Source organism: Dipodomys ordii, unplaced genomic scaffold (genome assembly GCF_000151885.1).
Source record: "Dipodomys ordii isolate 6190 unplaced genomic scaffold, Dord_2.0 Scaffold65, whole genome shotgun sequence".
Lineage (NCBI taxonomy): Eukaryota > Metazoa > Chordata > Mammalia > Rodentia > Heteromyidae > Dipodomys > Dipodomys ordii.
This window is the reverse complement of record NW_012267281.1, coordinates 4,690,774-4,714,162: the sequence shown is the minus strand read 5'-3', so window position 1 is coordinate 4,714,162 and position 23,389 is coordinate 4,690,774. Positions and strand designations below refer to the sequence as shown.

At 36.1% G+C, this 23,389-nt stretch overlaps 1 protein-coding gene across 2 annotated transcripts in view; it reads left to right on the top strand.

Annotated features, from left to right (window-relative positions):
- Itgbl1 (integrin, beta-like 1 (with EGF-like repeat domains)) overlaps nt 1–23,389 on the top strand; it is a 170,042-nt gene that overhangs the window by 58,634 nt on the left and 88,019 nt on the right. Inside the window, exons 3-4 of one of the 2 annotated variants that reach the window (XM_013022987.1) lie at nt 13,866–14,012; nt 20,610–20,732. In XM_013022987.1, coding sequence (XP_012878441.1) covers nt 13,866–14,012; nt 20,610–20,732 — 270 coding nt within the window. The remainder of the gene's footprint in view (nt 1–13,865; nt 14,013–20,609; nt 20,733–23,389) is intronic. The other variant, XM_013022988.1, reaches the window with a different exon arrangement.

The following is a 23,389-nucleotide window of genomic DNA, read 5'->3' as shown; positions in this document are numbered from 1 at the left end:
ACTTTTGGAAGTACTCTGTTTTGAAAACATCTAAACAATATCTATTTTCTCTAGCATAACAGTTCTAGGAACGATTATTTAATGTAATCTCTAGCAAATAAAATTTGTAGAAATCTTTTTTAAAGTTATGTTAGGAAACAAACAGGTATTATTGTAGCTTAAAAATATGCTTTTTAAAAAATCAAGGTTATAGATAGTAGAATTAAATGCAACTGTGTAATTTTTAGAAGACTTTTCATCACCATGCATTAGTTGTGAAGTAGGGGGTTCACTGTGCCATTTCTGTACATGCATACCCTATCAGCCTTACCCCCTCTATACTCTCCCTTCTCCTTCCTACCCCTGTTTTAACACAATGTCAATAGGTTCCATTGTTCTATTTGTCTATATGCACATGAATAATTGAGCCGTATTCACTGTCATTCACACTCCTGCTTCAGCCTCCCCATCCCACTGATACATAGTGTGGCCTATTTTATTCTGTCATTCATTTTTTTTAAAGGTATTCTACCAAGGGATGTCACCATGGTGTTTTGCATGTACATCATAGATTCTATTTTAATTACAATTTCTCCTTCAATTGCTCTCTTTTCTCCTATTGCTCACCTTTCTATTGTGTAACAGCTTTCAGTCAGACCGTTTATGCAATCTTCACACATAACAAAGACAATATATTTTGGTGTTCACCTTACAACATCCTCTTTTCTTATCTTCCCTCCCCTAATCTCCCCAAATGTTTTCATCTCTTTACCATCCCTTTACAACATCAAGTCCTATATGAGAATGTAAAAATGTACATATATTTATGTGTATATATGCATCTATACACATACATGGTATGTGTACCATTAAGTCACAAATGAGCAAAAACATGGTATTTGGCTTTTTTAGCTTAGATTATCTGTGCTAACTGCATGATTTCTTGAGAAGTCCATTGTTCTTCCATTTTCAATTCATTAGGTTGTGGGGAATAATTCATTTTGCTAATTATTGTCCAAGACCTAACCAAAATAAGAAGTCAATGACTGTTAGTTTTGTTTTTTCCTTTTAAACCTTTTATGCTTTCATGACAACTTTTGAGTTCATTGGTACAATCTATTATTTTCCTATGATTATTCACTGATGAATAATGTCTTAAACACAGAAGATAATTTGTGGCTAGGTTAATTTATTAGGATATCATATTTATACAGTAATTATTCCCTGAGAAGTATCTATGACAAATAATATTTGTACCTAAACTGACAGCATTAAATATTTAATTTAAACCACAGCATGCAGTACACTTGTCTTTAAAATTAAACTAGTATATAGAAGCACAAAATTATTACATATATGTTATTGCTTATCATCAGTTTGAAATATTTTTTCTTATTCTTACACAACTTATTCCCTAAGCCTATTTTACTACCTTATTTTCTTTCGACTGTAATCACATGTGTGAAGATATAGGTATAATATAGATGTTATAATGAGGCCTTCTCTTCCCTTCTATGATTATTCCTGAAACATATGGAAGGAAAGATGCAACCTGCATTGTAAAGAACTTATCAGTTTAGTGTGGGAGGAGCTGAGGAAAGAGGGTTATGGATTGGTGAAGGGATGGGTGTGTGTATGATGTATGGAGAATCTGGAGAATCAAGTTGCAAGTAGAGGGGAAACATGAGCAAAAGACAGTGAGGAAGTTGCACTGACTTGTTATTGGTGGGAATAAAGTCACTTTAGAAAATATTAAAGTCCCAGGTATTTAATTTATGGATTCCGATTGTATTGGAAAAATCAAATTTACTTTTAGAAGTGGTAAAATATTTGCATGTATGTACAGAGTAGTATTTGTAAAGAGGTCCACTTGTATGTATGTATTCTCCCCACATTATCTTTTAAAAAAAATTGTTCCAGGAAAAAAAATCTTGTTCCATGATGAATACTAATTAAGAAATTAGCATGAAATCTGTGAAGGGAAAAAGTCTAGAATGAGACGCCGAACATGAATAAAGCAAGCTCAACTTAGATAGAGATCAATACCTGAATGATCCTACTGTGGTGGGGCTGAGAAAAATTATAGATTTTTTTCTTATGAAATTAAAAAAAATTCTTTGTAAGAAAAAAATTGTAAGTGAAAAGAAAGGCACCCTTGGGAGATGGAGACGGAATGTGAGTGTGTTCATGGGAAAAGGTTAATGCAAAGAATCTTATATACATGAATAAAAATATCACAATGAACTCCATTATTTATTGTAATTAATATATGCTGATAGAATAATTAGAGAACAGGTGCCCAGTTGTGCTTGAAGGAATTGGAGAAATAGAAAAATTATTTTCTTTTAAGAGGATTTAACAAATATTTCTATAATCACTCAACCATTTTACATTTATCATTTGATGTAATTCTTATAAAGTCAGTGCAATTCAAATACAATTGTTTTTCTCTACGTAGATAAGGTATCTGAGAAGGATAGAAAAATTAAACAAATTGTTTCAGTCCACACCCCTAGCTATATGCTGACTGACTGTATACCAGAGGTAGTTACAGAGTGTGAAAAGCTAATATTCTGGGCTGTCTTTAAAAAAAATAAAAATAACTTTTTGGGAAATATAAGAAAAAAATATTGCCAGAGTAATAGAAGAACACATGTTGGCTAATTAGGAATAAAAATGTTAGATAAAATAAATGAAAAAGTATCCAAGGATTAGAGAGAATTACATATGAAGGAAGAAAATGTGTATCAGGAACCCAAACCCCAGGTCCTGAGTTCACTCCCCAGACTGGCACAAAAGCAAAGACTATCACAAAAACCCAACAACAAACAACAACAACAAAACCCAACAACAACAACAACAACAAAAAGAAAATATAAATGGCAACATCAACATAATTGGTTAGCTAAAGAAGAAAATAGAAAACATTGAACAGAATGATTTCCTCAGATGAGATTCAAGCTGGTTTGTGGGAAGTATATGCAGCTTAATCTGCAAAAAGAGAAAAACATACAGTGATCTTAGTGTGGAGCTGATAAAATTAAAAAAAAATTGTCCACGTTGGAAAATACAGATTGTTGGGTGCTGGTGGCTCATGCCTGTAATCCTAGCTACTTGGGAGGCTGAACTCTTAGGATCATGGTTCCAAGCTAGCTGAGACTGGAAAGTCCCTGAGACTCATCTCCAAGTCCCTGAGACTCATCTCCAATTCATTACCAGAAAACTGGAAGTGGCATTGTGGCTCAAAGTGGTAGAGCACTAGCCTCAGGAACAGCACCCAGGCCCTGAGTTCAAGCCCCAAGGACGAAAGAGAGAGAGAGAGGGAGGGAGGGAGAGAGAGAGAGAGACAGAGACAGAGAAAGACAGAGACAGGGAGAGACAGAGAGAGACAGAGAGAGAGACAGACAGAGAGGAAGGAAGGCAGGAAGGAAGGAAGGAAGGAAGGAAGGGAGGAAGGAAAAATAAAGAATCAAGCCGCAAAATCAAATGTGGTCAGAGTTACTAGAATTGAAGGACAAAGGAAGAACTGGGGTGGGGGTGAGGAAGGCTAAGCATTTTGATATCAAACAAACATCAACATATTCAGAGAATTTTGTATTACATCAATTAGGAACATACGAAAAGGGCTATTTTCACATATGGAAGAACTGAGAATATTCAAAGTATCTCTTAGAGAAATTACTAGAGTGAAAATTCATTCTTTAAAAAAAATCTGCTATTAGAACAATTTGCCTCTAATGCAACAAAGCCTATAATTCAATGGTTTTCAAAAAACGCTGAAGTATAAACACAAATGATGCTAGACTAGCTAGGGAAAACAATATCATTTTAAGTAGCCAATAAAATGATAAGTTGCCAATTGGGATTCAGTCAGTCTTAATGTTTTAATGCCCTATGTAAATAAGGAAAAGCTTTTTAGTATGGTGATTTTTTTCAGTGCTTAAAATAACTTTTGTATTCATATATAAATTGTGAGAGGCACCATCTAGGTTTTCTATTAGACTATCTAGATAGCAGGCAATTTAGTAAACACTGGTACTACCTAGTAACATTTGTTTCAGAGTAAAATTTCTTTTTTCTTTTCACTGGATTTTCATCTTTTAATTGCAATTTTTAAATATATTTTTATTTTCTTTAGGGAGTTGTACAAAGCAGTTGCCTTTCCACTGTTTATGAATACAATGCCTCTTGATCAGTGTTACCCCTTTTTATCTCATCCAACCCTTCCCTTACTTTTCTTAATTTTTAGGTTATGTTTTTTTGCTATTAAACAAAGCAATTTATGTATTCAATGTGTCGTGATCTGTGTCACTCCTTCGACATCTTCATCCCCCTTTGACTCACCCCTTCCCTTATTTTTCTCAGGTCTGTGGCATATACAGTGCATTCTTGCCTGCATTCTACTCATTTCCTTCTTTATTCTTCTACTCCCCTCTCCTTTACTGCTCCTGCTTTACGAGTACTTATTTTGTGAGGTTTTGACTTCGTCTTTCTAAAGAATCATACTATTTGCATTGTCCAAATATTCTATTGTACTCCAGTTAATTCATTTGTAACCGTATGGCTGGTACCCCAGGGTGCTTGCTTGTAGATTTATAGGTACATTTTGGTTCCTACAAAATGAGTAAAACTGTGCAGTCTGTGTTTCTCTGGGTCTGGTTTACTTCACTTAATATAAAATTCTTATCAGAAAAAGTAACTGATCAGTATCATTAATAAATGCTTTTCCTAAGTATTGTAGATAGGTACAAAGACTCAATTGTCTGGGCTGTCCTTGAGCTAACATTCTAGTTACATACTGGTATAGAGAGAAGTAAATCAGAGAATAGAAATGCCTGAGTCTGTCCCAAGAATTCTGATTGCCAGGGTGATATTCAGCTAGCATATTATGATTAAATGAAAGCAATTGTTAATATTGGTAGAGTTCTCTTAAAAATTGGAAAAGATGCTGCTGCAGTCTGTGCAAGCTCCTCCAGTCTTTCTATCTACTGCAGGGTGTTTCCTAACACCCATGGGCCTGTCTGTGATGCAGCCTTCCCCCCTTCCCTGCCCATAGTAACCACACAGCCTAGCTATGAGCCTCTAGGCTCCTACTTATTTTATTTAATGTCTTCTTTACAATCCAGTGTTTGGATTAGAGACAGCGTTAAACTTGAACAGCAGAAGGAAATTTTTTTTAATCAACAACATATTAAAGAGAAAAATGCCTGGATTGCAACTGTAAGCAACAATCTGGATGAATCACACAAATGCAATATTGCATCAAACTTTATGCTGAAAATTATAGTATTGACTGACAGTAACCATGTAGTATTACTATGAGATGGTGTGAAGCTGGGTCATTGGGTGCACATATGTACAGGTCAATGTCATTATAAGTAGGCATACACAAATGTGTTAGCCTACGTAGGGTATTTTCAGGGGATAACTCAAATGGTGTAATTCCCCAGGAAGATGAACTTACAGTCCAACAAAATGAGTTCCAGGAACTTGTACTTGAAAGGTGGGGAATGGGGCCAAGAAGAAGAAGGTAGACTAATGAACAGGGGAAGGGGAGAATGTAGTCATAAAATTCAATGCTTCTCCTACAATTTAAGAAAATATAGGGGAGAGGTAGGGTTGGGCACGGATGTGAAAGCATGGTGAAAGGATGACACGGATCAAGATTCATTGTGTTCTTAAACTGATGGGTTGATAGTTAACTACTTTGCATAACTACTTGAAGATTATGAAAGCATGATTTAAAAAAGGAAGCAAGTCAAAAACATAAAACTAATGGTTTTCACTAATGGGACTCAAAGAAAAAGTTCACTTTTGGGAATGAGATGAAGATGTTTACAGTATCTTATCTCTACTCAGTATTTTACTGAAGATACCTGCAAGTAAAATAAAATTTGTTTAAGAAATCAAAAGAAAAGGAATATTCTCTGGCTCTGTGGTGGATCATGCCTGTATCCACAGCTTCCTGGGAGTCAGATGTAGGAGGATTCTTCTACAAGTCTGCCCTGGACAAAATACTAGCCTGGCCATATCTCAGATAACAAGCAAGATGTTATCTGAGATAAACGGAAGTGGCTGGCTGTAGGAGGTCGTAGTCTTAGGCTATCCTGGCCAAAAGTAAGACTCTATCTGAAAATTAACTTTAGTTATTTTTCTATGGAGTTGGTTCAAGTAGTAGAGTGCTAGTTTAGCAAATATAAGGTCTACAGGTTAAAAGATCTAATAATATCAGTGTTGTCTATAAACGAGTAAGCAAATAAGTTTAAGAGCTTTCTCAGAATTTTGTATTTATTTTGTCAGTCATGGGGCTTGAACTCTGGGCCTGGGCTCTGTCCCTTAGCTCTTCAGCTCAAGGTGAATGCTCTACCACTTGAGCCATAGTACCACTTTTGGTTTTCTGGTGGGAGGTGAGGAAGAAAGGGGTGGTAGGGGAAAAACAAAGGAGGGGGTAACAATGCTTGATAGGAAATGGACTCATTACCTTGCTCATGTAACTGTAACCCCTCTGTACAGTATCTTTATAATAAAAAAATATATTAATAAAAAAAGAGTATCATGGACTTTTCTGCCAGGGCTGGCTTTGAACTGTGATCCTCAAATCTCAGCCTCCTGAGTCTCTAGGAGTACAGGCATGAGCCACCGGCACCTGGCCTCTCTCAGAATTTTGACAAAATAATAGTCAGCTCAAATTGAGGACTACTAAAACCACAAAAATTATGCAATTGTGAATATCAGAAATTTGTGTGTATATGTTTATGCTATTCATTTATGTATCTTTTATGCATTTAGTGATTTGTTTTCCTGCCTCATACTTGGTTTTTCACTGCTCCATTTTTTTTGTTTCTTGAATAGCTATCTTCCTTCTATATTCATTATGAAAGCTAATGATTTGCCATTTTGCTAGTATTGGTTTTATTGAGTTTCCTTACTTATGTAATTATTTTCTAATTTATTAATTTCTGTTCTTGTCTTAGATGAACCCTTCTTTTATTATTTCTGAAAAATTATCATTTTATGTTCTTGTTCTTTTTAATTAAAATCTTGATTTAATTATGTTCTTATTTGGTAATAAAAGTATTAAAGAAGATAACTTTTTCTTAAAATTCTTTAGCCTATAAAAACTTATCTACTAATGTTGAACAAAGTGATCTTTATGCATATACTTTTTAAAGCTTAAATACAATGGGTAATTAAAATATTTCCTAAAATGAACTCAAGAGCTGAAATTAATGCTAATAGTATACCATTAAAAATTGTAAAGTTTTATCATTCCCCATGCTCCAAACAAAACAAATGATTTCACAGATACAGACAAAACTTTGCAGGATACAATGGGCTTTCTTCAAATATTTTAAAATGTTAAAATAGAGGGAAATCTTCAAAGAGTATTCTTAAAAACATTAACAATGCACCCAAATATGGCATTACAAAACAGGACCAAATTCAGCAGATAGGAAAGCTTTTAATTTTTTTTTTCCTATTAGGGCTTTGGACTTCCCCTCCAGTATTCTCTGCATGCCTGCTCTGCTGGCACTCTGTCACTTGAACCACATGTAGCCCTACATTTTTGCTTGTTTTTATAGAGATATAGTTTAGTGTACTCTTTTGCCTGGGCTGCCTTTGGACCATTGTCTTCCAGATTTCACCATGTTGAGAAGTTAGGATTACAGACATGAGTCACCAGGGCTGTGGCTAGACTACAAAACTTTTATTGTTAAATTTTATATGCATATGTGATTAACATATGTTAATTGTACAAAGGATTTTATTATGACATTTCCATACATTCATAAAACAGACTTACATTGAACTAATTCCTCTCATGCTTGTGTTTCACTTCTCTTACTTCTGTTACACAGCTTTAGTGGTTTTCATTATTTTATGTTCGTACATGCATATAAAGTACTCGCTTCAAAACTGCCCTTCTTGATATTTTGGTCCCTCTCCCAACAGTTCTTGTTTCACACTCATGTCTTATTTATTTATTTATTCATTCATTCATTCATTTATTGTCTATATCATTCATGTGAGAAAACATGCTGTTTGTCTTTCTCAATCTGGCTTACTTAACTTTTAAATAACACATCAGCGATCAGAAATAGTGGCACATTTAAGAATGTTATACCATTTCCCATGGTGTTGGTATGGGAAAAAAACAAGTCTTATTTAACCTTAGAAACTTTTAATGTCACTTATCACATTGAGAGGCTGAGTTGGAAAATAACTGTGATAGTACCATGGAGATTTAAAAGTCATTTCACAGAATTTAACAATCGTGTGTTTCTAAAACTGACAAAATAAGACATAGGAATGTTTTCTATATGTGTACACACATATGTCTGCATATAAACACTTATGACAAACCCTCATACCAGCTGGTGCATGCGCAGTGTGACTTGGTCCTCCTGGCTGCATTCTCTGCTGGCAGCTGGAGCTCTGATGACTGTCTCCCTCGGATGTTCCAGCAGCAGCTCTTGCTATGGATAATGAAGAGGCCACTGACTCTGCTCTGGGTGTCTCACGCTCTCTGCTAGAATGCATGAAACTGTAGCAGGCTGACTCATTAGTGTACCAGGAGAACAAAAATCCAGTCTCAGCCCCCACTCACAGTTCTTGACAAAGATTCTCCAGCAATTATTTTAGCCTGGCGTAGAGTTGGATGCATGATATAGTACTAACATTATGAGAAACATTAAATATATGCATGTGGCTGTTGTGCTTTTTCTTATAACTTGGACATGTGAAGGAGTATGGCTTTTCAGCTGATAAATGTTTATAAAAGTAGTTGCTGACCAGTGGCCTACACCTAAAATCTTAGCTACTTAGGAGGCTGAGGTATGAGGATCTTGCTTCACCAGCCTTGGCAGGATAGTCGGAAAGACTCTTATCTCCAATTAACCATCCAAAAGGCAAGTAGAGTCTTCAACAAAAGAGCTCAGGGACAGTATCCAGGCCCTGATTTAAGGCCCAGAACCAGCATTCATGTATGTGTATGTGCTCATGCACACACACTCATGCGCGTTAATAAAAGTGTACAAAAGTTTGTATCTTTCTATCCAAATGAACTTTCTTTCTGGGTTCCAATTGTCCTTTGGATATCAGGAAGAAAAACAAAACATAACTGAGGTTCACCTTGTTTAAAATATTGTCTAGTGCAGTAACATAAAGACTGTCTTTGGTTTAATGAATTGACCTCACAGGAAATGTTCCTCTTTCCTCTTTGAGTTGCTTTACTCTTTCTGAGATGCGTGGGCTGCTGCTACTGTGTGTAGGCTGAGTAGGCAGGCCGAGATTGCCTAGGAGGAGGGGGGAGAAGCAATCCATCAGGTAAAGATCCAAATGTCAATGGAATTAAACAAGACAAAGCACATCAGAAAAGTGTCATCTTAGAAAATGTGGGTGGACTGGCAGGATTCCAATCTGATTGTAAATAAAAGGTAAGATTAGAAGAGGAAACATCCTGTTTGGGGGCTTTGAATAAGAAAGAACAGAGTAAAATGGGATAGAGGCTATGTGAGTTATGTGGACTCTTTAACTACTATTTTGTAGGAAACAAGAGATCTTCTTGTCATTTTCATGATATGGCTAAGTAGAGTGCTAAGAATGCAGCTGTGTTAAAATAGATAAGATAGAAAAGTTGAGTCCTCAGGAAGCAGAAGGAAAAGAAATCAAGGTTTCTTGCAAGACCTTCACCTGGACCTGGAATATGGGGTTGAGGAGAGGAGCAAAGTAGAGAGGAAAAGATGGGGGATGGGTAGGACTCCCCCACCCCCCTCCTGCTCAGAGGTGCTTATGCTGAGTGACTTGGGATACTTCCTGTACTTTCCTATGAATTCAAGACTTTCACCAAGAATTTCAGCCTTTGTAAGTGTCTCTTCTATGTTTCATGTTGTTTTGAGAATCCAGTTATTTGTCACTCTGGAATTAACATCTATTTATGTTATGTTATGCATCCTAAACTGGGTAAAGTTATTTTCCAAAGGCAATAAGGGTAGGTCAGTGCAAAAAAAAAAAGATTTAGAATGAGATACATTTTACATGTGAAAACAAATCGTAACCACAGGTGTACAGTACAGAATGGGGAAATACAGAACTCATGACTCCAGAACAGGACAGGGTCTCCTGGACCACAGCTGGGAAATTCAGAGCTGGTCATATGTTCAAGTCAAGGTTTATTGTGATGGATGGCTACACTGCTGTCGTGTTCTTTTCTCTGTTGCTAAGGACCTCTGTTTTCTTCCAACAGTTTCATACAACCGAGTGCATTGGTTACTAGACAACCTTTCCTTTCTTTTCTTTTATGATCACCAGAGTGCACTGCAGAGAGCAGATTCCTCTCTTTTATATATTTATGCGGTTTGTCTAAGAACTCTACTTGGTTGATCATAATGGTGAATTATGGCTAGATTTTACCTTAGCAAGGAAGGTAGGAGGGTCAGATTAGAGTGACAAAGTGCTATATCCTAAAATTTATTGCTTGGCCTTATGGCTCTATTCCCAATTTAATTTTTCTGTCTACTGATCCAGATTTTAAAATTTTTAAAAAGGGAATCAAAGGCAACAATTTATTTATAATATATTCTATCTTGTCCATAAATTGCTTTTTAAATTTTGTGAAAAACTTCTTCCTAGGTGCTTAAAGAGTCTGAAGTAAGAATAGTAATGAATTAGATGTAGTCTCTAAGCCAAACTGTAGAAATATATTTTTCTGATGGCTGATTTTGTATTATAGAAACAATTATGCTTTGAAATTATTTTACCATATGCCAGAGAATGATTTTTTTGAAAGATGACCAAGTTGTCAACAACTTTCATTAACTACTCACTTTGTAACAGTTTATGGTAAAAGTTCCCTAGGCAGTTATAGTAAGTACAAGCAAAGTCATTGCACTTAGAGGACTTAAAATACAATTAACACAAATGTTTGCTCAGTTTTACACTTGGAAGGAAGACTAAAAATACATTGTTACCATCCACTTTTTTCTGTTGGATATGGGAAAATAACATTCAAAAAGACCTATACCCTTACAATTGGTTGATCATAAGGTAATTATGTATGGCTTTGATTTACTCACAACAGAAGATAACTTAATTCAGTGATTTAAAACACACCATTTTTTCTATTAGAAACCTACTTCTCAGTCACAATTTTGTAAACTGAAGATAGTAACAAAATTGAATTAATAAGGGAAAACTGGCTTTCATTTAAGATAGAAGTGATCTTGTATTTGGAAAACACAGTTTGGAAAAGGGAGCAATTCTAAGTAGAGTGATTGATTACAAGATCTGCCTGCAAGTCTTTTTTCCCCTTTTTTCCCAGTGATTGCCTAAGAAATGAGTTTTTAAATATTCTTTTAAGATTTCAGTTGCATTTTTCCTGCTGACTTCAGACAAATTTACAAAGAAAATACATATTTTTGTTCAGAAGTGTTTACTTTCTAATGAAATCAGAATGAATAATTCCACCAAGATTCAGGGAAACTTCACTGATGGAGTCATCATTCATCACAGGGATTATGATCTGCTGAATGCATCAATGAGTAGCAATTACTTTTTTGAAACCATAAACTCAGGAAAGTAAAATGGTATATCTCCATTTCCCCACAATTCCCCTTTAAATTTCATTTCAAGCTCTGTATTTGTTTACTATGGATGTTATAGCAAATTACCACAATCTGGATCTTTGGAGATGAAGAGATTTTTTTGTGTGTCACAGTCCTTGGGACAGAATGATATCAATGTGCTGGCAGGTTGGGTTACTCCGAGGGATGAGAGAGACTAGACCAGGCCTCTCTCCTGACCTTCTGTGGTGAACGTGCAATATCTGTTCTTTCTTGGCTGTAAACAAACTGCCTTCATCAGATCTCTGCCTTCATCAATGCATGGAATTCTCCCTATGCGCATGTCATTATAGCTAGACTTCTATAAAGATACCATCCTCTTTGAGTAGGGGACTGCCAACTTTATCATTACCACACCTTACTTTGTCACATCTGCAGTGATTCTGCTGGTGCCTCACTGGGTCAACTTGGGATCTTTCCCTATATACATTCCCCATAGTCTCTCTACTTGTAGTCCCTTCCCTCTTTAAACTTAGCTATGCTTGACCCACAAAAATTTCATCAACCTATGTTTCATCTTCAATATACCTTTCTTTGATTATAATATAAAATGTAACAGTCCCAAGTGAAAGAAACATTCTTGAAATACATTAATACCATGTCACTAACACCAAATCATGAATGCCATGATGATTTATCTTCAAAGTAATTTTGTTCTTTGCTATTGACAAGGAGCCATCTCAGATGTCAAACCATCAGAAAAAGGTGACACTCAGCTGACAAAATTAATAATATCAAAGGATTCAATCTAAGACAGTAATATTAATAATAGAAAGTGAGTCAGTATAGTTTTCAAGGTACTTCATTATTGAAAGAAGCATAGCTGCTTCAAGATTTTGGCTTAAAACTTTTATACTTAGATTAGGTAGTTGACAAATGAAATCACTTGTGTTTTGTAAAGGGACACTAAATTGGACAAGACTGACAATATCATATGAGGCCATGCAGAAAGCAAGTGGGTACAGTTTTACGGAGTAGTATGGAGTGAGTAAATGGAATTTAGTCAAGGATCTCCAAGATTTTGTTTGTACATTAGAATAATTAATTTGACAAATTCAACAGAAAGAGAAACATTTACATGGACTGAGCCATAGGAAGAGGACTTGGAAAACAGCCAATCACAGTGAGATTCTGTTGCACATGCCCAAACAGGCAGCCTCAGAGCCATGTGTTCCCACTGACCATCCGGACCTCAGCAAAGGGATTTCGGCTGTGACATCAGTTGATGGCTGCCACTAGATAAACGATTCCATCCTATAGGGTTTATGAACTGCAGACATTAAGACACAATATTATTACTATCTTGGCATCTTAACAGCATGTTACCTACAACCAGTTCAACCTCTGCTCAACTTTCAAGGCTCAGTTAAAGGTCAAGAATTCCTGAGAGTTTTTGTCTTATTCCTGTAAGGCACAGACTATATTGTTCAGCTCCATAGGAGGCAAAAACACTGCAGATTAATGACAACACCAATTTCTTGGTATATTGGCCTTGACTTTGAAGTTTGTAGGTTCTTTGAAAAGAGACAAATACCGTGTGTGTTTTGTACTTGTGGCAAACTATTGTGGCACTAACAAAAGCATTAGTGAGCTTTAATCAAGTATGAGTTAATAAAGTTTGTGTTTCATAACTGTTTAAATATCATTGCTTAAAAAATGACAGGTGAGAGCACTGAAGATCAGGTCAGTTCTGTGGAAACAGATGGTTATGGTTCTTACCATTTTGATTCTTGAACCCAACTTCCTCCTTAAGAAACAAAACATATACTTATTTTTGTATCAATCTTATCCTATGGGCAATAACTAATATTTCCATAAAATGTCATCACATATTTAATTCAAGTAAATAGGAAGCCCTGGCTGAGTTTAGTAGAGTTTCATGTAAGATTCCTTATTCAGTTTGGGGTTTTATGTTCTATATAAAGTATAGTTAAATAGATCTAATTTCTAATGGTATTTTGTCTCAAATACTTGTGGTAGGTGGAATATTATTACTGATGAGTTTTTGACTGTCTGACTCAATGAATTCTTGATGAATCTTCCCGATGTCTCTATAAGTTATTATAACAGTTGTATAATCATTGCTCAAAATTGGTTAGTGATTAAAATTCTATACATTTCAGTATGTAGAATAGCAATACCTGTCAGTTACTTCAAGTTTTAAGCCTGTGATAGGTAACTCAGTTCTGAACCAATACCATCCATAAGTTGTTCTTATATTATGTGTTTCATTGATAAACAATTTGAATGCTGTATGATTCCCAGGCCATGGCACGTGTGACTGTGGCAGATGCAAATGTGACGTAGGATGGTCTGGGGACGCATGCCAGTACCCGACGAATTGTGAGCTGACAAGGAAGAGAAGCAACCAAATGTGCAAGAATTCTCAAGACATCATCTGCTCAAATGCAGGTAAGAATCACATCCTAAAAATATCCTTAAGTGAAATCAAAATTGTGGATTTTCTTAATGGAAATATGTAGGCTGGAGAAATGTGGAAACTCTGAGTGAGATTGCTTTTTGAGTATAATTTTTAGAAATGAAATTCAGATAAAAAATAGGGAAAAATATGATCTTGCTGAGACTCGCAAGTCTGATATTCTCCAGCTGTTTCAAATGCATCTTTGGAGCAGAAAATGCCCTGGGAACAGCACTTGACAACATTTATGTAAATTGGAATTTATGATTTTGAATACTGGGGTAAATCTTTTTAAAAGGATTTATAAAACTGACTGAATTATTTTCTGTTAACAACCAATGGTGTAACCTCAACATCAAATAAAACCAAACTCTTTTTAATTTGATTCAAGTGTCAGATGTATGGGATATGAAGCACATTGAGGCATATAAGCGACAACAAAATATTTTGTTTGACTAAAATATTTGAATATTTTATATGAGCTGCTTAGAAATACTTCTTGAAAATTATAGAGATGTTGCTGGGATTAATTAGCATAACAATATAAAACAAAACAGTTGCACTTTAAATTTCAGTGGTATCTAGGCAATGTTACTATAATTTAATAGTCTTAACATTTGGACACGTGGAACCTAAAAGTATGTTTTCTTCAGCCATGATTGAACTTGCGACTCCCAAGGGGAAACTAAGAAAATGTCAAAGCTCATGTCCTTACCCTGAGGTTCTACTTCAGTTGTTTTGGACTTTGTGGGGATTTAATCTCCCTGAGTGAACTTAATGTGGATTCATGGGTGTGAGCCATTGCTGGGCTTGCTAAAGGCAAGAGAGTGACTTTTTGAACAAGTCTCTTCCTGTAGATTAAACTCCACAACAGTGTCTTGCCAGTAGCTCTCAGGTAGATACCCAGGGCCAGTTGTGACAGGATTGTGAGGTAACCGGGCACATGGTCTGAGCAGTCAGGTCATTTTCTTTATTCAGGATATTCTCCTCATTTCTCTGCAGTCTTTTCCCTCCTCGGGATATTTTTTTTCTCACTATAATTCATGACACTCATGGATACCAAGGCATATGTATAAACGAACATATACACATCCCATTCTAGAGTCCGTTTTAATCTTGAAAGACCTCATTCTTTGCAAATATATTTAGTGATAAGGCTTGAATTTTATTTTGGATTTGAATTCTCTGTTTATGTACCATACTATTATTTTTGCCACTAAAAATAAGATATGAAATAAAATATACTATAACCAAACAAGGGCGAGTCTAACAAACCTAAAATGTATTCATGTTAAGGATTGTGGTTCACCACATTAACACATCTTAGCGGGGGCGAAAAAAGTACAGAATCGTTTGGCTAGATGATAAAACATGTTTCACAAAATACAGAACACACTGTCTGTCTTTTTAAGGTGATGATAAATACTTTTCTGCAATCTGACATCCATAGTTCAGCTTTTCTGGCTGACTCAATAATGTCTTTCATGATCATTTCCCCCTCTTTAGATGATCTAATCTAGGGATTATGTCATAGGTACTTATCATCTCTTTCTAATTTCTTTAATCTGGATTATTTTCAGAGATTTCTGCTTTATAGTACTGACAATTGAAAATAACTGCCATGCCTTTTTTAAAAGTAAAATGCTGCTCATTTTGAACTTGAATGATAATTCTGAGAGCATCAAATATTTATTTATTTTCTCAACCATGTATTGAATCTAAAATTGTTTTTAGACTGGCTTCACACACAACTAAATGAAAAACAAATCTATCTCAAAAGTCTAGAATTTGTCTCCAGTCCACCTATTCACTGTGCTCATTTCCCTCTAATAATGCCTGAAATTAGAATAGATAGGCAAATGCTGTATTCATGTTACTTAGATTCCTTTTATCGTCTTTCTGTTGGTGGTTATGTACTCATTAGAAATAAAATGGAGTTGATTATTTTGGATTGCTGTCAGCTTTAGGCTTTTCTCCTTCCTTCTTTCCCACTATTAATTACTATATTTTATAATGTATGAATCTAAACAAGATTCTAAGACTCAACAAATGCAAAAATATATACTTAGGGAATTATCATTCTATTGGTTAAAGAAAATCCTTGTACCCTACTTTCTGTCAGTCAGCATTATAGTTAATCCGTCTGTTGCTCTCTGCTTGATCTGTTTCTTCTTGTAAAAGTAAATCGTATATCGGTAAGTTATTATTCTGCCTGCCTTCCCCTCCCTTAATTGCATCACATTACTTCTGATGTCTGTCTTCACCACTTAACACTAGCTACTGGTAGACTTCATTTCCTCTCCATTCAGAACAATTTTTTTTGTTCTTTAAAAAAAAACCCACAGTACTGAATTCTATGTGTGGACATCATGCATTCTGCCAATTTCTATGCTTAGGCATTTAAAGTTCCCTGTATTTTAAAACTGCATATAGCCATTTTGGCTCCATCATCTGCACCTTTATAAATCTTTAGAGTTGTATATTTAGGAGAAAGATTTCTTGGCCAAAGAATGGTCCATCTTTTCTTTATCATTTCAGTATCTAAGCCATTAGAGTCTATTTTGGCAATCTCAGTCTATTCTTCTGATGTCTCTCTGCGCTACCCTAGTTCAGAATTGCTCCTTTCAAATCTTTTTAGCTCATGGGTCCTGTCTGGTCTGTCCCTTATTACAACGGACTTGTCTGGGAGCAGCTTGGAGCTGAAGAGGAATAGGTGGTAAAAGTGCACAAGGTAGGGTGAGGTGAGCTGGGAAGAAGCTAACTCCCTAAGGGGCCAAGAACAGTGACAAGGTAGTGATCAAAGTGAAGCTTCAGTGCCTCTGTGTCTTGGCTCATGAATCTGCCTGCTGTTCCAGTTTGGTAAATCATCCTAGAAAGAGCCAGCTATATTAGGCAGTATGAAAAAAACAGAGCTAAAATAACTAGTGTAACTCAGAAGATCAGTTGTAGAGAGTGAGTTGATTGGCAACCAAGCAAGAGAAGCAGCATGACACACCATGAGCGCAGGAGTCTGGCGCATTTGCCTGGGCTCCCATATGCCCTTCCTGTGAATTCCACTGAATGGTGAGACAGGAAGTCACTGACAGTTGTAAACTTCCCACACCAGCCAGAAATGGTTTACATGTGTAGATGAGACAGTCCTCCAGTGGGAGACATCAGTGAGGAGTTGTAGAATTTGGAGGAAGACTCTGTTCCTTCCCATTTTCACAGAAGAAAAAAAAATATATTTTCCCTGCAACTTCTGTGTACACAGCCCTAACCAAGTTACACTGCTTCTAAATCATAGCAGACTACTGGATTCCCATGAAATATCTAAAATCATTAACCAATATGCTGTGTGTGTGTGTGTGTATGTGTGTGTGTGTGTGTGTGTGTGTGTGTGTGTGTGTGTGTGCTTGTACTGATATTAACACTTGAATTCAGGACTTGAATTCAGGACTTCATACTCTCCCTTGGAAGCTTTTGCTTATTGCTGATACCCTACCTTTAGCCCTGACTTCTTGCTAAGTAAACAGGATAAAGAGTTTTGTGGAGTTTTCTGCCTGGACTTCTTCAGTCTATGATTCTCCACAGCTCAGGCTTCTGAGTAGCTAAGATTACAGGTGTGAGCCTCTTGTGCCTGGTTGCTTAATCAATATTCTTGATCACATTCAACTTACCCTTTCTCCAAATTCAAACCAGACTCTTCACAGGTTTTCTTTTGTACAACTTCCTTACTCCTTATCCTAGCCATTTTCTTCAAGAGCAAAACTTTTCTTCCTTTCCACTTGGAATTCTGTACCATGTATGACATACCAACTCAGGAAATTACTCCTGCCCTATGTCTTTCCTCTTTCACACTGAGGTTTATCACTTCTATTCATTATTTGACGCTAATTTATTGTGTTACTATTATATATCTTCTGTTTTTATATAGATATGCATATATACAATATGTATTATATATGATTTTGGAATACATGTTTATATACAGGGATGTTTACAAACACATATCTACTCAATATTCATACTACATATTGATATATGTATACTTACTATGTTTGTGTTATTCTTCTAATCTGTGGTTTAATTAATTTTCTTCATATTATTATCTCCTATAGCTCTCTGTTAATATCATAGCTCCCAAGGAAGTTAAATGACTAGATATGCAGGTGAAAGAGAGACAGAATACGATGTGAAAATAAAAATAAGGGTGATAGAAAAAATGAATAAAGCAATAGTAGGAATTGAAGTATTAGATTTCAGATAACTTTTATGAGTTAAAATAATTCTCAACTTTAATAGAAGTCAAATTCACATGACTGTTCAATCTCAAGGTTAAAAATAACAAACTCAAGTTTTGTAAAATTCACCATTTTGGATGGCTGAGAATGTGGCTCAGTGGTAGAGTGCTTGCCCAGCATGCATGAAACCCTGGGTTTGATTCCTCAGTACCATGTACACAGGAAAAGCCAAAAGTGGTGTAGTGGCTCAAGTGGTAGAGTGCTAGCCTTGAGCTAAAGAAGCTCAGGGACAGTGCCCAGGTCCTGAGTTCACAAGCCTCAGGACTGGCAAAAAAAAAACAAAAATAATAAAGTCAAAGTCACCATTTACAGGTACTTGTGAGAGAAAGACTTTCAAATTATAGCAACTTTCTAGTAATCTGGGTAACAGAATAATACAGAAGGCACTGGAAGGAGAATATTATTAGGGTCTATAAGTACAGGGTAAATCCATAGAAAAATATTTGAAATCCAGTGAGTTTGCTTAGCATCTTAATGCAAAGAAAATAATCTCAGCTTTTCTGAATGCCTCTTCTGAACTGAACATGGCAGTGTGTTTAGAAAGATGCCTGGTGGGCAAATTACTACTTCATCCTTGCAGCCACTGTATGAACTAAAGATGGGTTGCAGATTGGAATCAGGGAATAAAAGGTGAAAAATAACCACAGCCTCAAAAGTGCACAGATGATGAGAGTTAAAAATCTGAATCTGACTGCAAATCTGCCTTGATCCTAAGCCTTTCTCTTCCCCACGTACTGCTGACAGAATTGCTAGTATCCTGTCACTCAAGACAAGTAGGGTCTTTGGTTCCTCCCCATCCTTCATTTGTCACACCCAATTAGTCACCAAATTCTGTCTGTTCTTTCTTGTGAAAATGTTCCTGAAAATGTGTATGCTGACTAAACTCAGTGCCACCATTCGCTGAGCCTCTGTCTTCTTTCCTGAGGACAAATGTAGGAGTCTTTTGACTCATTTTCTTGCATGTGCTTTTTATTCATTTCAGCTCATTGTTTATGTGACAGCTGAGTCCCCCCATCATGTGACCTCCTTGCTGAGAACACTTCTGTGACTTCCCATTCTTGCAGCAAACTTAGGTATCTTTCACATAACATATAAAACTTCCATAAACTGCCCCTTTATCTTATTCATTTCATGTCACTTTTACATTATATTCTCTATCTTCTTTGGCCTGGTCCATTCGTTTGTGTCCTTTTACTGACTGTGTGCTATATTCTCTTGCTGGAACTGATTCTCTCCACCATCTTACTTTTCCTAAGCTGGTTGGGTATTGTGCTTGGCTCTGTTTTTCTCAGCTACTTCCTTGGGGATGCCCTTTGACCTCCAGGTCTCAGCCAACTCCACTTGCTATGTGCTTTTGCAACACCGTTCACATCACTATCTATTTTAGCACATTTAATTCTACTCACATAAAATACTGAAAGGAGGGTTATGGTTGACTTGTCTCCTATTAGAGTTCCTGAGTCAAGGGTGGTGTTCCATGACAGATAAAAGTCTTTTTATATGAAGATTGCTATATCAATTAAAATTTGAAAAGAATATATATAAAAGAAAAATTTCCTCAAGTAAACATCCTCAGTATCATTAGAATGCTACATGCCTGTCAGTGAAATCACTCTTGTGGGATGTAGCTGAGCCTTCAGACTTGGATTAATATGTGTCTGTGGTAGCAGACAGTATGACTTCAGTCTGTATCCCTCTGAGCTGCCTTGAAATTGGGTTGAGGTCCCAGGAAGCTTTGTCTAAGCAAACCTACTGTGGTCCTATTAGAACAAGGGTATCAGTGAATACTGGGAATGGGAGATTATCAGGGACTTATAAATTTTTTTCATTTATTCATTTGTTAATGAATTATTTCCACAAATATTTATTATATAAATAATATGTTCAAACACTGTGCAAAGCAATGAATAAATACTGGTGGGGAAGATAAGCAAGGGTACTTGCCTCACAAGCTTAGAATTTTCTGCTTTAGTTCACTTCAGACCCAGGTGTAATCAGAAGATATTCATTCGTGCATCACTTGTGGGAAGTGGTTCAGCACTCTGGAAGGTCAAGGTCACATTTACATTCATTAAACTATCAGAGGTCAATAGTAATAGCTATGTGATGATAGAAAATATAATTGCTGGGCCACAGTAATTTCCAAAAGGAGTGGATTATTCTCTATCTCATCATACCCACAGAAGTACATAATTAGAATTTTAAATGGACCTGAGTTGTCTATCCTCTTAAAAGCAACAAGATAAAACTTCATTAATTGTGATTTATATGTGTGCATTGGTTTTTTTCTCCATTTCAATGGTTTAGGTACATGTCACTGTGGCAGATGTAAGTGTGACGATTCAGATGGAAATGGACTGGTTTATGGTAAATTTTGCGAATGTGATGATAGAGAATGCATAGATGATGAAACAGAAGAAATTTGTGGAGGTATGTATAACAACCGTGAAAATGAATAATTAATCTGGGTTTTTCCCCACTTACTTCATTTTATTCTAATCTTTATAAAAATTTATGTTTAGATGAACTCATTTAGTTTGAGCCTGTGTTTATTTGGAAAATGCTGCATTTATAGAGAATGTGAAATGATTCTTTTTGAATGTGAAACCAGACTGTCCCTGGAAAAAAGGCTCAACCAGATTGCAACAAGCGAACTACATAGCTTTGAAGTGTCACTGAGATGCCATCTTTGTTGCTTGCTTTATCCAGTGTTTTTCTAAGTCATCTTCCTGTCTCTTAACTACATTGTTTGTAAACCATAAGCCTTGTCTTACTACGGATGCTGATGTTGAATGGAATTATTATCCTCAAGTTTACTTGTCTCCACTTTCCATGACCTTTATGCATCACTGTTATTCAATCTGTTTTTCTATTGTACCAATCGGTGCAATAGATTGCTGGTGTCAAATACTATAATTAATGCTTTACACTGATTCTGTTGTATCTCACATTATTCTTGGGTAAGAATTATTGCAGAGTTTTATATACACAACTAGATGTAGAAGCTAGAACTTGGTTATCTTGGGTGGTTTACCTAGGGTAATTCTACCAGTTACAGTAGAACAGGGACTCATGTCTATCTGACACTAAGGATGTGTTGATCCCTTACTGTTCAGAATTCCATCAGTGCCTTGTATTTAGAGTTCTATGAGAATCCCTCTTCACCACCTGTAGTTTCCTATTCTGTCCATAAATCCTTGCTCAGAATTTCCATTTGCAGCTTTTACTGGCTCAGCAAAATGAGCATAGGGTACAGTAAGAATTGTTTTATCTATGCCAATTTTTCTTTGCTGATATTGAACATAAGAGTTATTACCTGGTCCATGGCAGTTTGTCCTGCATGCAGGAAAATAGTCATCTTAGAGAAGTATCTTCCTTAGAACGATCAGGGACAAACAGGGATAAAGATCACTAACTGACAAATAGGGGCAAAGTGTCACTAGTATCTTACCAGTTACCCCCCTCCCCCCCTTTTTTTTACCTTGCTTCTTTCCTGTAGTAGAGTTATATGGACACTTTTGCTGTAGACTTGCCTGTTCTTTCTGTCTTGTCTCCTGGTTGAACAATATACTAGTATCAAATAATACACACACACACAAACACACACAAAATTCTCCTGCCCAGAGCTAGTGGCTTCATGTTGTAATCTTAGCTGGTTTGGTGGCTGAGATCTAAGGATCATGGTTCAAACCCAGCCAGTCAGGAAAGTTTGTGAGATTCTCGTCCCCAGTTAACTACCAAATAGCTGGAAATGGAGCTGTGGCTCAAGTGGTAGAGTGCCAGATTCAAGGAATGCTGAGGGACAGCACCCAGGACCTGAGTTTATGCCCCAGTACTGGACTGGTGCATACACAAAGGCACAGGCAGACACAGACACCTCTCTCTCTCTCTCATTCTCTCTCTCTATCTTTATCTCTTTCTTTCTTTCTCTCCCTCTCTCTTTCTCAGGCCAGTGACTTCAGCGAGATACTGCTCACTATTTTCTCCTTAATGTATCAGTGAAAAGCAATTAGAACAAATAGATGAATCTATCCACAATCACTAAATATTTATACCCTTGAGATTTCACTTTCAATTGATACAGGTTAAAAAAAAAAGGAACACACTTTGGGTCGATCATGTTCTGAGTCACTCCACCAAACTAAAGTCTATTTTTATTTGTAAATATAAAATTTGAAAAAATACAACAGGAAATGTTTAAATCTCATTCTTATTACTTATTATATCCATTTGTTAGGGGCCTAGGCAATTTGATGGTACAAGGTCTCTGAGCACAGACATCAGGATCCAGGAAACATTATATGACAGTCACATTGGGTAGGATTGTAGATTTTTTCATTTGTTGTTCATATAAAAAACTCTGTTGAGAGATGAATATACATCTCATCAATGGAGATTTTTCTTCTCTGTTTCCATAAAACAGAATTAGAATTATGGATATTGCATGAAGAATGCTTTCCTGAAATTTATATTTTATATTAATTATCCCAATGTTTCTTGTTACAGTATTTTCCATGTGAGATTTATGGATATGAGTGTAATTTGTTCACCTCTGCATGTAGGTGTAGTTTTGCACAAACCCATTTTGTTTATTGGCCCCTATTTTAATGTTTCCTTGGAAACCTCTAATTCACAATTGAATTTATAGATATACAAAGAACTTGAGTGTGGGCTGAAAAGGTCGCTCAGTGGTAAAGTGCTTGCCTCCCGTGCATGAGGTCCTGGGTTCGATCCTCAGCACCACATAAGCAGAAAAAGCCAGAAGTGGTGCTATTGCTCAAGTGGAGGAGCACTAGTCTTGAGCTGAAGAGTTGAGCGACAGTGCCCAGGCCCAGAGTTCAAGCCCCATGACCAACAAAAAAAAAATACAGCTTGAGTGTGAAGTACATAGGTTTATATATTGGTTGGTATTATGGTAAGCCTTACATATATACATTTATATGTATATAAACAGGATGTATATATATACATACATATATATATGTATATCCTAAAACTCTAGAGGTAATAAATGGTACAGTGTAAGAAATTGATTGAATCTCAAACAACTAATGCCCAGTCATGCTATTTTCCAATGCAATCTTCAA